General features: G+C 44.0%; 1 protein-coding gene across 1 annotated transcript in view; it reads left to right on the forward strand.

Annotated features, from left to right (window-relative positions):
• Positions 1-15,791, forward strand: part of LOC134285951 (uncharacterized) — a 38,164-nt gene extending 22,373 nt beyond the window's left edge. The window contains exons 2-4 of the mRNA XM_062847508.1: positions 9,416-13,770; positions 13,931-15,149; positions 15,198-15,791. Of these exons, the coding sequence (XP_062703492.1) occupies positions 9,416-13,770; positions 13,931-15,149; positions 15,198-15,791 (6,168 nt within the window). The remainder of the gene's footprint in view (positions 1-9,415; positions 13,771-13,930; positions 15,150-15,197) is intronic.
• The last annotated feature ends 846 nt before the right edge of the window (positions 15,792-16,637 follow it).

Consider the following 16,637-nt stretch of genomic DNA (forward strand, 5'->3'; position numbering starts at 1 on the left):
GGTCCAGTAAGCGCGGTTGATTTTGCAGCATTACTCGATATAACAGATATGGCTACTGTTACGAGTGTGGACCTGAAGTTCTGAACTCCAAGGTATTTTGGCTAACCTGAAATATCTCCATAGTATCCATAAATGACATTGTAGAATTCAAGACCTCCACGGTGTAACGTTTTGACGTTTTTATCAAGGGGGAGTCGCTGAGCACATCTTTATTTGCGCCAATTATTTTCAGTGTGCCACCGGGTATTGAATTGTGCCTCAGTGTGCCCCGAAGTGCCACTGCTTGATGATTCAGATTTTGCTTGGCAACTACCAAGACAACCAACTGTTTGTTTTCATTTTGCAGGTCAAATGCACATGGTTGCCTAGTTTTTTCACCCAAACTCAAGTGTCAAAATTGTGCCTCAGAGTGCCTCGGTGTGCCACACAGCGTATAAGACGGTGTGCTTGGCACCTCTTGGCACAATGTTCCAAGCGACTAGCGACTTAAACTCTGTTTAAGTAAAATAAAGTTTGAATTCAATTAGATTAAGTTGATATATTTTTTGAATATTTTGATTTTGATTTTAGAATTTGTTTTTTTTTTATAATTATTTACTAGTTTTCATGATTATTTTAGTTAATTTGTAGCTTTCGACGTTTTTCTCTTTTTAAGCAAAATTACTACCGAATTCGATTGTTCTTTGAATTCGTTGTTTAGTTTTGTGTGTTTGAGACGTGTTTGGAAGACTGCTTTTAGCTAGTCAACCAAATATTTGCCGCTTAAGGAATTTTTGGTTAGCGTAAAGGCTTACGTAACTAATTTAGTATGTTTGCTTATCCTATGTTAGTATTAAATCTAGAATTAGTAAAAAAAAAATTGAAAAGGACTCACCCGTTGATCCGGTTCTTGACACGGGAAACTCCAGATCCATCATCGCCGTTTTAGGATTCGTGGGAGGAAATTCTCCGTCGTCAAATTATGTCGCGTACGTTTCATCTTTCGCCGTCGTGTTTTAAAAACTAGCGGTCGTTTAAATTTCCTCGTTCTGCTGCGGTTTGATTCCTTCGCCGGCTAGTGGATCATCTGGAATCCATGAGGATCAGGCACCTCACTAGCGTTCTATATGGTGAAAACCGTTCGTGGGAGCCAAGCGCAGTTCTTTCGCGTTCCATTTTTTTTAGTACCGCAATCGAAGAATCGTCATCGTCGTGCAACCTGTAAGGAGAAAATATGAATTAGAAAGCTACACAGAATGACTCTATCCTCAATTGACCTGCATTCGGACGCGGCCGGCGCTGGTATTGCTTATTGAAAAGTATTGGGATTCCAGCATTTACACAATGAAAAGAAAGCTAATCCCAAGCATCATCTGTTGGTTCTTTGTGTAAATGCAGTTGTCCTTGCAATAACAGAGGAGCAACCGCGGGCGGTCAATCATGCTCATGCTCATGCTCATGCTCATTAGAAAGCTACACAGAATGTTCATATTTACGTTTAGTCTTTTGATCTTTATTTTTTTTACGTTGAACTAGTTTTTATTTCATCGCGTTAAGTTTTTATTTTGCAGTCAGTCTCGGGTACATTCCCTCGACAACAACCGCAATAAAAATTAACTAAGTGATCGCGACGTGCACGGAAACAAACTCCGTTAGCGATGTTTACATTATGTCGTAACTATGACGATAGAAATGACCGCCATATTCAATAATAAAACCGTATTCCCACTTTACCTTTTTACCGTAACTGTTTATCCCGACGAAGTCCCTCGATGAATACCTGTAGATAAATACAAAAAGCAATTAATTCTTAAGGACAAGGTATTTGGAGTACATAGCTCAAAATTTCTAGAGCACCGTTTTTTAGAACCGTTGAACAGATTTGGATGAAAATGCATCACGCTAATTGTTCAGTGGTTGTCAACAGCGTGATGCATTTTAATCCAAATCCATTCAACGGTTCAAAAAAACGGTGCTCTAGAAATTTTGAGCAATGTACTCCAAATACCTTGTCCTTAAGGCAGTTTATATTACAGCAGCGAATACTCCCCCGGTTTATCCGATGAGTTAATTTATTTTCTTCCGGGCTTCGTAACCGCGGGACAATCACTACCGAGATTTTTTCTTTGACCGCGACGATCACCACCGCTCCGAATTTAAGGATTTTTGTTTTTGTTTTCATTTCTTTTTCGGTTCTTTTTCGTCTCGCGTCGGTGACAGCGTAGACGTCACTCGCGTTGACAGTACGTTTCGTTGTAGTTGGTAGGTTGGTAGTAGAACTTGCATGCAAGATTTTATGCTGTCAGTTTACATTGGATGTTAACATAGAGCTGTGCGTTATTTTTAGCAGATTCTGAGTTTTGTCAAATTAGGTTTGATGTTTAGAATTTATTTCTGCTTACGTTTATGCAGTACAGTCATGACCCGCTGGTTGGGGGCTTAATAGTTGGGTGACTTTTTAGTTGGGGCCCCGTTAGTTGAGCTGTCAGCCAACTAAAAAGTACCTGGATGTCATAATTCAAAGTCAAATTGAAAATGACAACCAATCTGTAATTCCGAGGGGCGAGCTAATGAGTTTTTGGTTTCTTAAACTTTACTGATAATCGAAAAGAATTTATATTTCATATTTCTTAAAAAAAGAAAGAATATGTACAATTACTTCGAAACAAATGCAAAACATCGGCAATCTTTATTTTGTCGATCGTTGAAAGCGTTTTGTGCTTGCTTTTGGTCCGGGTGGTTTCATAAACATCTATATTTTCACTTCACCGACTAAAAATGGGTGAAAATAATTATTTCTCGCATTGGCCATATATGTATCTTGCAAAACGTATCAGTATTGCTCTGAATGTGAAACAAATTGAAAAATTTTCCTTTTTGATTTCAACCTCGATTTCAACCTAAACATGATTTAAAAAAACAATGAGCACGCCCCTTGTGCTGCTGTCACTTCACCCAACTAGCGAATCGAATTCGTTGGTTGGGTGGAGGTTGTGGCTTGGTTGTGGCTCAACGAGCGAGTTCCGACTGTACTTGATTTCAGATGAGTCAAACAGAGTTTTGATGTGCAATCAGCTGCGGTTTAGTTCCGTTACGTTAAGGAGAGTCAGGGAGGAGGTCAGACGCAATGGGCTGATGGACTCTGATGATCCGAGTTTAAACAGTTAGATTTGCGAATGCGTCAACGAAGGCGTTGATGATGCAACTAACTGTAGTTCCATTACGTTAAGATCACGGCTATGTAAGTTTATTGACATTGAGGAGTTCCCATTGTGGTAATCGTTCATCGAGTAACGATTATGTAAGTTGTTTGACAGTGGAGAATTGCCTTTGTGGTAGTCGTGTTCGAGTCTTTCCGTGTTGTTAATTGCTCTATGACCATCAATGTAAACTGGACATAAGTTTTGTGTTTTACGTTAAGTTTGATTCAACTGTGTAGTTTTTTTTTGAGTATTTTGTGAGTTATGAAAATTTGATCAGTTTTGGTGTAAATTTCCGTTATAGTTTCAGTTCGTTTGTTTTTGTGTGTATAAATTAGTGCGTTTTGGGTTTCAGTTCAAATTAGCGGCTGTTCGAAGGAGCCCTTGGGATAAGAGTCGTCAAACGGTCGGGCAAACTTCAAAATGAACCGATGGTCTCTTGTTCGCAAGAGTGGCGCAAACGCCATCGCGTTTTAAAACTCTCAAGCGAATTCGACGAACGGTTACAACGGATTCCAAAAGATTATGTAATGCTATTATTTATGGCAAAAACACATAAAATTGTTCTAGTAGATTTGAAGGACTTTCCTACAGGGCAGTTTGGAATACCTAGAACATTCCAGAATATAATCCAACTTCTGATATTCTTGACGATGGTTAAATGAATACAAATGAACGTAACCCTTATCCTATTTCAGGTTTTAGAACAACTGGTATGTCAATTAGTTTGTTTCTCCAAACTTTATGGTGTTCAGGATGTTCTAGGGTGTCAGTGAAGTCTCAAATTCAAATGTTCCCATTTTTCCTTAACAGAGGACTCAATTTGCAATAACTTTGCCGTATTCTATTTTATTGGATGTGTGAATTCATACTGCCGTTTCTATGTTGGGGTCTTATAGATTTATATCCAAAGGCCTAAGGCCATTTCATAAGTTAGACCTTATGATTATCTATGGTTTATTTGGCTGAGTGTAGAAAAGCGAGAACGATGGAAAACTAATTTTTAGACGAAAGTAGCAAAAATAACATGCCATTTAGAACTGCTGACGAATAATTTTGGATACCGTGTACGTTCAATTTTTGACAAAAATAGAACAGCTGAACACAGAAAAAATGGACTGCTTACCTTTTTCTCATATTTTTTACAGTTTTTGCACTGTGCCTCGGTAAAATCGATTACCGAAACTACCGAAATTAGTAATACTATTCTATTTTCGTCAAAAAAGTAACGAACAGGCATTTCAGGATTAAATGTGGTTTCTAATTTTACTGAAAATTGTATTAATATTCTCCTTCATTTCGGTTCCACGTGTCTGAGCTGATATTTCTCCAACACGCAATTTACGGTAACCGCATATAAATCATCTCACTGATGTTGTTCACAGACGAGAGGAATAACTCCAGAGCGGTTGAAAAACTTTTTCAATCTCATTGCGACAGCTTGTTGACACTGATGGATGACGTTGTCTATCGTATTTGTATACGAATCGGAAATGATGGAACTCTTTATGTATTGTAGTCTAACAATCATCGGATTTCTGTTTTATAGTGCAACTGTGTGTATCAATCAATACCAATTTTATCTGTATTTTTTTTTTGTTTCATTTATATACGAGTTCAAAAATTGCAATGTCTCCTTGAAACCTATATCTATTGCATACTTTCATAATGCTCAAAACATAAATTGATCAGAAATTGTTACACAGCTTTTACCCCAGCGGGAGCCATTATCTAGAAGTTCGATTTCAAGCTCCAATTCTCTTGCCATCCAGTCCGTCCAACAATAATTAACATGCAAAATTTAATCTCCACAAATAATGGTTTCACAATTATGCACAAGCACTTCATCGCAAAATTGAAATTCAAATCTAACCTTTTATCATGCAGCGAGCGACACAGTAGCATGCCATGACTGTGCGTGCGTGTACGTGCGACGCCAATAGAATTTATGTTATCTGGTTCGCCTCGCCTGTTTCAGTGTAGGACAAAACGCGCTCTTGGTGTGGTGGATCGAAGCAAGCTGTGAGGCGTGGGGAAGCATGGTGCTTTAATAGTTCGGTTAATTTCGAATGCTTCGGGTGAGTACCATCAAGACCAGTTATTCATATACATAAGTGACCCGATTTTGTCAGCCCCTTTTCGGAACACATTTTATGCTCTCCTAAAAAACCTGAGCAGTTTTTCAAACATTTTATCCCCCTATGTTCTGTATTATTGCTGTAGTTTGATGATACATACAAATTAATTGGTTAAAGTTTGATCGTGAGATAACGAGAGCAAAAAGTTTGTCGTAAAATGGGGCTGACAAAATCGGGTCCTTACTGTACCTATAACAATAAAAACTAGTATTCTCTTCGATCCTGCGGTCATAATTTATTCCAGCGCATCACTGTTCCAATCAGGTACACTATCGCTATTCCGATAGGGGGTGTTTTATTGGTTCCGACAGTTTTTGGAATTAGTCGAAACAATTTCCATTTATATGACTCTGGATAGAAACACATAAAAATTGCGAAAATATTTTCCCATTTCTTGACTGAAACACAAACATGCAAATATTGACATTCACATTCATCTCACTGTTAAATCATCTCTTTTATTGACAGACATTATGAAAACACAATATACAACTCTAACTATCGTCAACACCGCATCGAAATGCATAAAAACCATTTTTCATTTTTATTCCCAAGCAAAGCTAACACAAGTTCAAAAGAGTCATCAACGCTTTCAGCAAACACGTTCAAAAAAGCGAATCCTTCTGCAATAACCCAGAACAGTTTGTCGACTATCGCACGTGAACAAATAAATACAACAATCGTTCATTACGCAGTTTAGCCTCGGGTGACGACAAACAATGCCGGTTTGAGTGATGCACTCCATTCAAATAACACATATTGCAACACATTTCCTCGTTTTTATTGTATTGCTTTTCAACAACTCCGCTCTCTTCTTCTCGACATCAACCACTATCCCCGCTACCCATTCGCAGTGAAACAGACACGGCCTACTACCCCAACTATGCCGCACCGAAAGGATGATGACAAACATGCATGGTGCTGCACACTCGCTGCGCTCGCTGCTGTTTGCGTGGTTGACTCAGAGATCCGTTATATTTCCGGCGCAGTGTGCCATGGAATGTGCTACTGTTTCGACGATTCCTAGTACAACAAACCCTACCCTATGACAACGGCTATCACGTAGGATGGATGACACGAACAAGAAACGAGCAGATTTTTATCCTTTGCCCGAAATAAAATGCCAGCTAGGCAACACGGGTACAAACCATTGTACATACGTGAAAGTGCAATTTTCAGCTCGTTGGACAAAAAGGATTGAACAAATTGAACCTTTTGTCGAATTTGAATCAGGCTTGATTGTTACCAAGGGACATGATTTCAGCAATATTACAATATGGAATTTGTATTGAAAAATGTCAAACCTATAACTATATGTTGGGGACGGATTATTCGGATGGTTCGGACTACTTTTAACCAAACTAGTTTCTTATGTGTAACACATTTCGATACTGAATGGACCGGACCATAAAAAATGAAGAGATTCTTTATTACACCACAGAACCTAACCTCAAAAATGTTTGACATTTCTCAGGTCACTTGACGGCAACAAGTTCGATAGAGTAGAAAATATGTTTTGTCTTTATATTGCTTGTGTGTAATCGTTCAAGTGACCGGAGAACTGTTAAACATTTTCTATGTTAGTTTGATTGGTGTAATGAAGAATTGAAACGAAGAACCAATTTATAATGCAAACAACTAGAAAACAATTTCTTAAGGATTTGCTTCCGAGATTACACCAAAAGCTCCTTCTGGAAGCCTTCGGGGAATATCACCAAAGATTTCTTCCAGGATTCCTCCAGAAATTCTTGCTGCAAAAATTCATTCCATAATTTCTTCAGGAACTCCCGGAATTCCATCAAAATCCCATAAGATATGCTTCTGGAGTTCCTAGAAACTACGCCCGGGACTGCTTGAAGAACTTCTTCCGGAATTCATCCGGAAATTCCTTCAGGAACTTCTTCCAGATTTGTTTCGGAAACTCTTTACGGGATTGTTCCGGCCATTTCTTCCAGGATTCTTCTAGAAACTGCTTTCGGGAATCATTCATGAATTCTTCCCTGAATTCCTCCATGAACTAATTCCGAGATTCGTTTGGGAACATCTGGAATTCATCTGGAAGCTTCTACCGGCAATCCTCCAAAAACTCTTTTTGAGACTCAACTCCGGGAGTTGCTGCGGAGATTTCCCCAAAAACATTTTCCAGGAATTTCTGTCGGGCAGGGATGGCATGCTCCTCAGTGTGTTTGCAAGTGTGCGCAGTTTTATTATGAAAAAAAAAAATGCACATTTTGAATGCGGAATGCCATCCCTGCTGTCGGGATCTCTTTCCGGATTTTTTTTCCGGAAACTTCTTCCGGAACTCTCTAGGAACTTCTTCCAAAAACTGCTTCTGGATTTTTTTTTCAGAAACTCCATCCAGTAAAGTCCTCTAGTAACTCTTTTCTGGATTCCTTTAGAGTTTTCTTCTGGTTGTTCTACAGATCCTTCTGGAATTCCTCCGGAAGTTCATCCTGGAATTCTGTCATCGATGAAATGCAACTAGGTTGGTCGCTTGAGTGTGTGACCAAACCGAGCTCTTGAGGCATATTAACTTGATAGACACCGGCATACGGTTCGATGCCTACCCAGCCACCATAGGATCACATATGATGTTGGATAGGATGCAAAAGTGGAAGCGATATACGCACACTTCACACGCGGTTAAAGGGAAACAGGTACGCATATGGCCTCCTCTTTAGCATCCTATTCAACATCAAATAAGACTTTGTGTTAGCTGGGTAGATATGCGGAGTGCGAGGGTAAGTCGCGGTACGGTCGAATCGTTTTATCGCTTTCGCTTGTATAATTAGAAGGCACATCCACGAGCGTGTTGAGAGGTTGGCATCTAAGCCGAGAGAAAGATGAAATTATGAAAATAGGAGTGTTCATGGGGACGTTCAGAGTCAATTTGGCTTTCCACACTGCAGAATCGTTACTGGTCTATTGCTTAGCAGGTTGAAGAACCAGTCTAGCGAATACGAAGTCGTGGGTTCGAATCCCACCAGAACGCAACTTTTTCACAATTTATTTCATCTCTCAGTTTGCCTTTTAATCAACATTCTGTGTCTTCTAATTTTCAAGATTTTCTCAGCTATGTACTAGCATCTAAAAGTTTGCCGAATAAAGCATAGGTCGCACACGCTTACCAAAGTCGTGACAAAGCTATGAAAGCGACTCTCCACGAAGTGAGTGTAATTTACATGCACAGCGTGGAGAGTAGCCTTTGTAATTCTCTCACGATTTTGGTACGCGTGTGCGACCTATAATTTTCAAACTTTTAGATAAAACTACAAAATTAAAAGTCCTCCATAAACTATTTTTAGTAGATGGTTTCTGAGCTGAGTAAATGGCAAGTGAGTGTTCCCATTCTCGCCCTCATGTTCACATTTTCATGAACTTTTCAATGCATTGCACAGTGAAAATAAAAACAGTGCAAATTGACACTAAATTTTCAAAAGCGCATCCAGTTTTTCAAATGAACAAAACGGTTGTAAGCGTAAAATTGTCTGAATAATTGAATGAAAGTGGTTAAACAGACCGCACAGATCATTATCCTACTCATTTTGCCCAAATTCCTCAGTTTTTATTGACTTTAAATGAAACAAGCTCTGAAACATTTATGAAATATGAATGCGGTTTGCTTTGAAGGACTTTTCTGCAGGTGTTCCGAACGAGCAGAAACCTGCACCCCGGTGCGACAGGGTCACTCGATCCACTCACAGTAGAAAATCGTAGTATGTAAGAGTCGACAACGTACGCAACAGTATTGAATGTGTCATGCAGAATTGATTGAATTATCCCTACCTAACTATAGCTACATGCAGACAAAACAAACAGAATTGGCTTACAACTAGAACACAACACATTGAATTGTTAAAATATATCCTAAAACTAGTTAAAAGTCATTAAAACCTAGATTAAAATTGTTGGACAGCGGACAGATTTGAATTTGAGGACTAGAAATGTAAGTAAAACTATCCATTTAATGTTCAATTATGTGCTAATTGGATTAAAATATATTGCAGCTAAAAAGCTGATTCATGTGGAACCCACAAACGAGTCGTGCTACTAGACCGTCCGAATAACTTTCCGTTGCTGTCCCAACATACTTTTTAGATTTCTAAGAGAAATCTCGCGGAGATGCCGAATTCCGCAAATATTTCTGGCCAAGGAGTGCCACCGAATCAGCAGCAGCCAGAAGGTACTGGTCTGCAGCGAGACAGTGATCCTAACCTCAACTTGGTAGGCCATCCAGTAGGATCAAACAATGACGCTGCGGTTATGAATGTTCCGAGTGGATCGACCAACACCCGTTCCCGCAAGAGCAGATCATCCAAGGCTAGTTCCCGTGCTTTACGTGCTTCTCTCGATCTGCAGCGGCTCGAGGAGGAAAAGCGCCTGGAAAAAGAATTTCTCGCCAGGAAGTACGAAATCCTGCAGGCGCAGCTTGAGGATGGACAAGGCAGTAGCAGTAGCGGCAGAACTCGTCGATCGTCCCATGGCAGTTCGCAGAGGACTCACGATTGGGTACAGAGCCAGATTGTCCCGACTACCAGTACAACCACCGAACCCCCAGTGATTCCCGTGGGTACTCAGTCTCGGACCGGCACAATACCCAAGGATTTCCCTCCAGCGGTCGCAGTGACAACTAGTGTCATGATCATGGATGAATCGAGTGTGCTGGACATGCGATCGTTATCCATCAACCCGAATACAGTGGATCAGGTGGCGCCGAAGGTACAGTGTGCAGCTAGTTCATCGTTCACTCCAACCCGTCATCGGCTCGCACATCTGCTGGCTAAAAACACCGACCAAACGACTGCAGTAAACTGTGCAACCGATTGTGAAGGCGCAGTAGGTGGTTGCACAACAATTTCGACGGATCATCGTGCGTTGCCGACTGCGGTGAATTTTTCCATTTCGCCAACACGCACCCCGGAGGCTTTGATGGAGCAGCTAAGTGAGCTGCAACAGCGTGTGGACAGTTTCCAGCAACAGTTGTTGGCTAAGACACCTTGTCAAGGCCAGACCCTAGATCGACACCCGGACGAACCTCGGCACTTCCAGCCGACACAATCATCGACGGTGAATGTGCCAAAGCCAGCGCGCAAAGTTGCGTACGATCTGCCTACCAGCGACGGTAATAACAAAGTCACCAGCTCGGTAAGTCATACGTGCTGCAATACTATTTCTGCATTTGTACCGCAATTGAATGTTTTGAGCTCGGTTGATCTGTCGCTACCGACACGAGCTGTTGAACAAATAAATAAAACACCCCCTCCGCCCACCGGGCCATGCTTACTTCCCCCCATTCTACCATTCGTGCCGGCGCATATGAGTACACCTCAAGCCCATTCTACTCCCCCCTCCGTGCATACAGTTTCCTCTCGATTGTCTCCAATAATGTCGCCGATGGTTCCCGCATCTGCCCCCATCACCGCTCCCGTCTCCGCTGCCAACGATGTTGCTCGGCGGCAGCTATTCGGTCCAAACTCACAGCAACTCGCCGCCAGACACGTCGTGCCCAGAGAGCTCCCTGCTTTCACCGGTGATCCAGTCGAGTGGCCGTTGTTCCTGAGCTGCTACCAGAATACGACAGACATGTGCGGATATTCCGATGGCGAGAACCTGATGCGGCTGCAGCGGTGCCTAAAGGGAAACGCGTTGGAGGCAGTTCGAAGCCATCTGATGCATCCATCTTCTGTACCGTTAATCATCGACACGTTGAAAACGCTGTACGGACGTCCAGAGCAAATCATCAACTCTCTACTTTCCAAGCTTCGCGCGACGCCGACCCCAAAATCGGAACACCTGGAGAGTCTGATCGGTTTCGGTTTGGCATGCAAAAACCTTTGCAGCCACCTCCAGGCAGCGGGTCTACAGGATCACCTTTCGAATCCTCTGTTGCTTCAGGAGTTGGTGAGTAAGCTGCCAGCTACCCTCAAGCTAAACTGGTCGCTCTTCAAGCGGCAATATGCCATCGCAGATCTCACCACGTTTGGCAGCTACATGGACCAGATCGTGACAGCCGCCAGTGAAGTGACGTTTCTCAACGAAACAGATGGACATCGTGGCAAGCAGGAGAAACCGAAGACGAAGGAGAAAATGTTCGTGCACACCTCTGAGGAGAAGGCAGTGGAAAGCGTTTCCGTCAACCGTCAGGAGAACAAGCCGAAACCCTGTGCGGCCTGCAAGAAGGGCGGACACAGAATAAAGGACTGCCACTCCTTCCGGAAGATGCAACTTGCAGACCGCTGGAAACTAGTGCAAGAGCGATTTCTCTGTCGTCGCTGTTTGGGCTCTCACGGCAAGTTCCCATGCAAGGCAAGCAACTGTGGGGAGAATGGTTGCGAGGATCGTCATCACAAGCTTCTTCATCCAGGGAATCCACAGTTATCCCGAGCTACCGACACTCCAAAGACTACAAGCACGGTTACCGTTCATCGGCAGTTCCAGCAAGCTGTTCTGTTCCGTATTATTCCGGTGTCGCTACACGGGAATGGCAAAACCATCAGAACGTACGCCTTTCTCGACGATGGTTCATCCATAACTTTGGTGGAAGCGCAGGTAGCAGAAGAACTTGGAGTCACCGGTGCCATACATCCACTCTGCTTGCAGTGGACCAGTGGTGTTGAACGAGTAGAAGACGATTCACAAGTGATAAAGCTGCAGATTTCCGGTGCAACGAACTCAACGAGGCTCGATTTGAAGGAAGTGCATACCGTTAAGAGTCTCAACCTTCCAGTGCAGTCGTTGGATTTCAGCGTACTTTCCGAACAGTATCCGCATCTGCAGGGACTACCTGTCCACAGCTACACAGACGCCGTTCCTACGATCTTAATCGGTCTGGACAATTCCTTCGTGATGGCAACTCGGAAAAGCAGAGAAGGAGCTAGAGGCAGCCCGATCGCAGCTAAAACTAGATTGGGCTGGACAGTCTATGGAAGCACATCCACAGAAGCCGAACAATCCGCTAACAAGCTATTCCACATTTCCGTCCGTTCGCCCGATCAAGAGCTCCACGACCTCGTGAAGGAGTTTTTCGCATTGGAAAGTGTGAATGCTACATCTTCTGCAATAGAAAACAACGACGATAGACGTGCCAGGCAGATCCTCGAAGCCACTACCGTACGGACGGAGTCAGGTCGATTCCAAACCGGCTTGCTTTGGAAATACGATCATGTGGAATTCCCAAACAGCCGGCCCATGGCGGAAAAGCGATTCTGCTGTCTCGAGCGTCGTCTAGCATCCAAACCTGATCTATACGACAACGTGAAGACCCAGATCAGTCAATACCAAGCCAAGGGGTATGCTCATAAGGCGAGTCCAGACGAACTAGCTAGCTTCGATCCTAAGCGGACTTGGTTTCTGCCACTGAACGTTGTTACGAACCCGAGGAAGCCGAACAAGGTGCGACTAGTGTGGGATGCGGCCGCCAAAGTTCAAGGCCAGTCGTTTAACTCTGCTCTTCTGTCTGGTCCGGATTTTCTCGCACCGCTTCCAGCCGTTTTGTCTTCATTTCGCCAGTTCGAGGTAGCTATTAGTGCCGATATCTGCGAGATGTTCCACCAGATCTTGATTCGCCCTGAGGACCGGTCGGCTCAGTTATTCCTATGGCGAGACGATCCGTCCAAGCAATTCGAGGTGTTCGTCATGGACGTAGCGACGTTTGGCTCCACCTGCTCTCCTTCTGCAGCCCAGTACGTAAAAAACCGGAACGCCGAGGAGTTTGCCGACGAGTTTCCGCAGGCAGCGGAGGCGATAACGAAACACCATTATGTCGACGATTTTCTGTGCAGTGTGGATACCGAACAGGATGCAGTGGAACTTGCAGAACAGGTGAAGTTAGTGCACTCGAAGGCTGGATTTGATATACGAAACTGGCTGTCGAACTCGAATCACGTTCTCACACGGGTCGGGGAACAACAAACGGAATCTGCAAAGAAAGTTTGGATCGATAAGTCTGCCGCGTACGAACGCGTTCTTGGCATGACCTGGAAGCCGGAATCGGATGTCTTCGTATTCCAAGGAGTGTTCAGGGAAGAAATCCAGGTTCTTCTTCTGAGCGACGCCGTTCCGACCAAAAGAGAAGTTCTGCGAACCGTAATGAGCATCTTCGACCCCATCGGACTGGTAGCCATCTTCGTAGTCCACGGAAAGGTGCTTGTACAGCACATCTGGCGCTCTGGGATCGGTTGGGACGAACGCATTTCGGAAGTACTTCTAGAGCAATGGCAGCGGTGGATCAAATTACTGCAGCAGCTGGACCGAATCGAAATCCCACGTTGCTACTTCCCTGGCTACTCCTCTGAAGACTACAGGACTGCGGAGCTGCACATTTTTGTGGACGCATCCGAAGAAGCCTTTGCTGCAGTGGCGTATTTCCGGATTGTCGAAGGAACAACAGTTCGATGCTCGTTGGTTTCGGCAAAAACGAAGGTTGCGCCTCTGAAGCTATTATCCATTCCCAGGTTGGAGTTGTCAGCAGCTGTTCTTGGCCAGGCTTTCAAAATATGTTGTTGAGAACCACACGATTCCGATTAGGCGCAAAACATTTTGGAGTGATTCCTGCACCTTCCTCTCCTGGTTGCGAGCAGATCCCCGAAAATATCGGCAATTTGTCGCATTCAGGCTAACTGAAATCCACGATCTCACGCAGGTCGATGAATGGCGCTGGGTGCCGTCTCGTTTGAATGTGGCCGACGAGGCTACTAAGTGGGGAAAAGGCCCCGATATCACTTCCGGCAGTCGCTGGTTTCAAGCTCCAAAGTTCCTCTACGAGCACCCGGATTCGTGGCCTCAGCAAACAATGAAAGGCAACGAGTCGTCTGAGGAGCTTCGTCCGGTTCACCTTCATCACGACGTAGCCCAGGAACAACTGTTGCAGTTTGGGCGGTTCTCAAAATGGGAGCGCCTGGTCCGCGCTGTAGCCTACGTGCACAGGTTCGTGCACAATCTTCGTTGCAAAGTCAAGAAGCAGCCTACAAGTTGTACGGAATGGCTAACTCGAGATGAACTACAACGTGTGGAGACAACCATTTTCAAGCTTATCCAGCACGAAACTTTCGGGGACGAGATCGTTATTCTCAAGCGTAATCAGCAACTTCCCGCTGGTGAACAACTGCAGCTGGACAGGACCAGCAAGATTCGCAAGTTTTCTCCTTTTCTGGACGAGCAGGACGTCATGCGAATGGACGGTAGAATCGCAGGTGCACAGCAGGTTTCGTTCGACTTTAAGTTCCCAGTTATTCTGCCCAAGCGACACGGCGGCACTACACTTCTGGTAGATTGGTATCATCGGCAGTACAAGCACTGCAATGCGGAAACAGCGGTAAATGAGATGCGTCAAAGGTTCCACGTGTCGGAGATGAGAGTTGCCTTCAAGCAGGCCGGAAAGCTGTGTCAGTGGTGCAAAGTCTACAAGGCAGTTCCAGAAATCCCGAGAATGGCTCCATTGCCACAAGCAAGGACGGTATCGCACGTTAGGCCATTCACTTACGTCGGCGTGGACTACTTCGGGCCGATGTTGGTGAAGCAGGGACGCAGCGAGGTGAAACGTTGGGTCGCGTTATTTACCTGCTTGACCATACGCGCAGTGCATCTTGAAGTGGTGCACAACCTCACAACGGAGTCCTGCAAGATGGCGGTAAGGCGTTTCGTTGCACGGAGGGGGGCCCCGAGGGAAATCTTTAGCGATAGAGGAACGAACTTTGTGGGTGCAAACCGTGACCTGAAGATGGAACTCCAGCAGATCAACAGCAACCTCGCTAGTACCTTCACCAATACGGATACACAGTGGCGTTTCAATCCACCTTCCACGCCGCATATGGGGGGATCTTGGGAGCGCATGGTCCGGTCGGTGTAAAGCTCGCTGGCATCACTGTCAATCGGGGGCAAGCCGGATGATGAGACCCTCCGTACGCTCCTGGTGGAAGCGGAATCCATCGTGAACTCGAGGCCGCTGACATATCTCCCAATCGATTCTGAAGAGCAGGAAGCCCTCACACCGAACTGCTTCCTAATGCTGAGCACTAGCGGCGTCAATCAGCCGGCCAGAGAACCGATCGAGGAGAGGGCGACAGCAAGGTGTAACTGGGACCTGTGCAAACAACTGTTAGACAGATTCTGGGCTCGGTGGATCAAGGAATATCTTCCAACGATCACGAAACGCACCAAGTGGTTCAGAGAATACAAACCCGTACAAGTCGGCGATCTAGTGATTGTTGTGGAGGATCGAGTACGGAATGGCTGGGTCAGAGGACGAGTTGTTCGCGTGTTTCCAGGACGGGACGGCCGTATACGCAATGCGGAAGTAGCGACAACCAGTGCAGGATTGCTGGTGCGGTCGGTAGCGAAATTGGCAGTTCTGGAAGTAGGAGGTACCGCTGAAGTAGACTTCAAGCAATACGGGTCGGGGGATGTTCCGAACGAGCAGAAACCTGCACCCCGGTGCGACAGGGTCACTCGATCCACTCACAGTAGAAGATCGTAGTATGTAAGAGTCGACAACGTACGCAACAGTATTGAATGTGTCATGCAGAATTGATTGAATTATCCCTACCTAACTATAGCTACATGCAGACAAAACAAACAGAATTGGCTTACAACTAGAACACAACACATTGAATTGTTAAAATATATCCTAAAACTAGTTAAAAGTCATTAAAACCTAGATTAAAATTGTTGGACAGCGGACAGATTTGAATTTGAGGACTAGAAATGTAAGTAAAACTATCCATTTAATGTTCAATTATGTGCTAATTGGATTAAAATATATTGCAGCTAAAAAGCTGATTCATGTGGAACCCACAAACGAGTCGTGCTACTAGACCGTCCGAATAACTTTCCGTTGCTGTCCCAACAGCAGGAATCAGATGTAGAGAATCGATTGGAAGTGATTGTAGTGACCGCGTGAATGTTATTATGCTCATTTGACCCTAATCCCCACGTATATCGAGTTTTGCATCAAATAAGCTCCATAACTTACATGAAACTTATGGGTGGTATGTTAAGAAGTATTTATTTTGAGGATTAATATACAAGTAAGAGATAAGAAGTGATTTTGATGACCACGTAAAGTGCTCATTTCACCCTAATTCTTTACATGTATTTAAATTAGTTCCATAACTCTCAAGAAAATATTGAATGGTGTGCTAAGATTAGTTTCTTCAGTGGATTATAATACACGCAATCGATTAAAAATCATTGCAGTGACCGCGTGAATGTAGTTATGCTCATTTTACTCTAATTCTCCACAAATATTAAGTTTTGTATGAAATTAGCTATATAACTCACAAAAAAATTAAGGCTGGTATCCTATGAAGAGTTTCTTCAGTGG

The sequence above is a fragment of the Aedes albopictus genome, chromosome 2, assembly GCF_035046485.1.
Source record: "Aedes albopictus strain Foshan chromosome 2, AalbF5, whole genome shotgun sequence".
Classification (NCBI taxonomy): domain Eukaryota; kingdom Metazoa; phylum Arthropoda; class Insecta; order Diptera; family Culicidae; genus Aedes; species Aedes albopictus.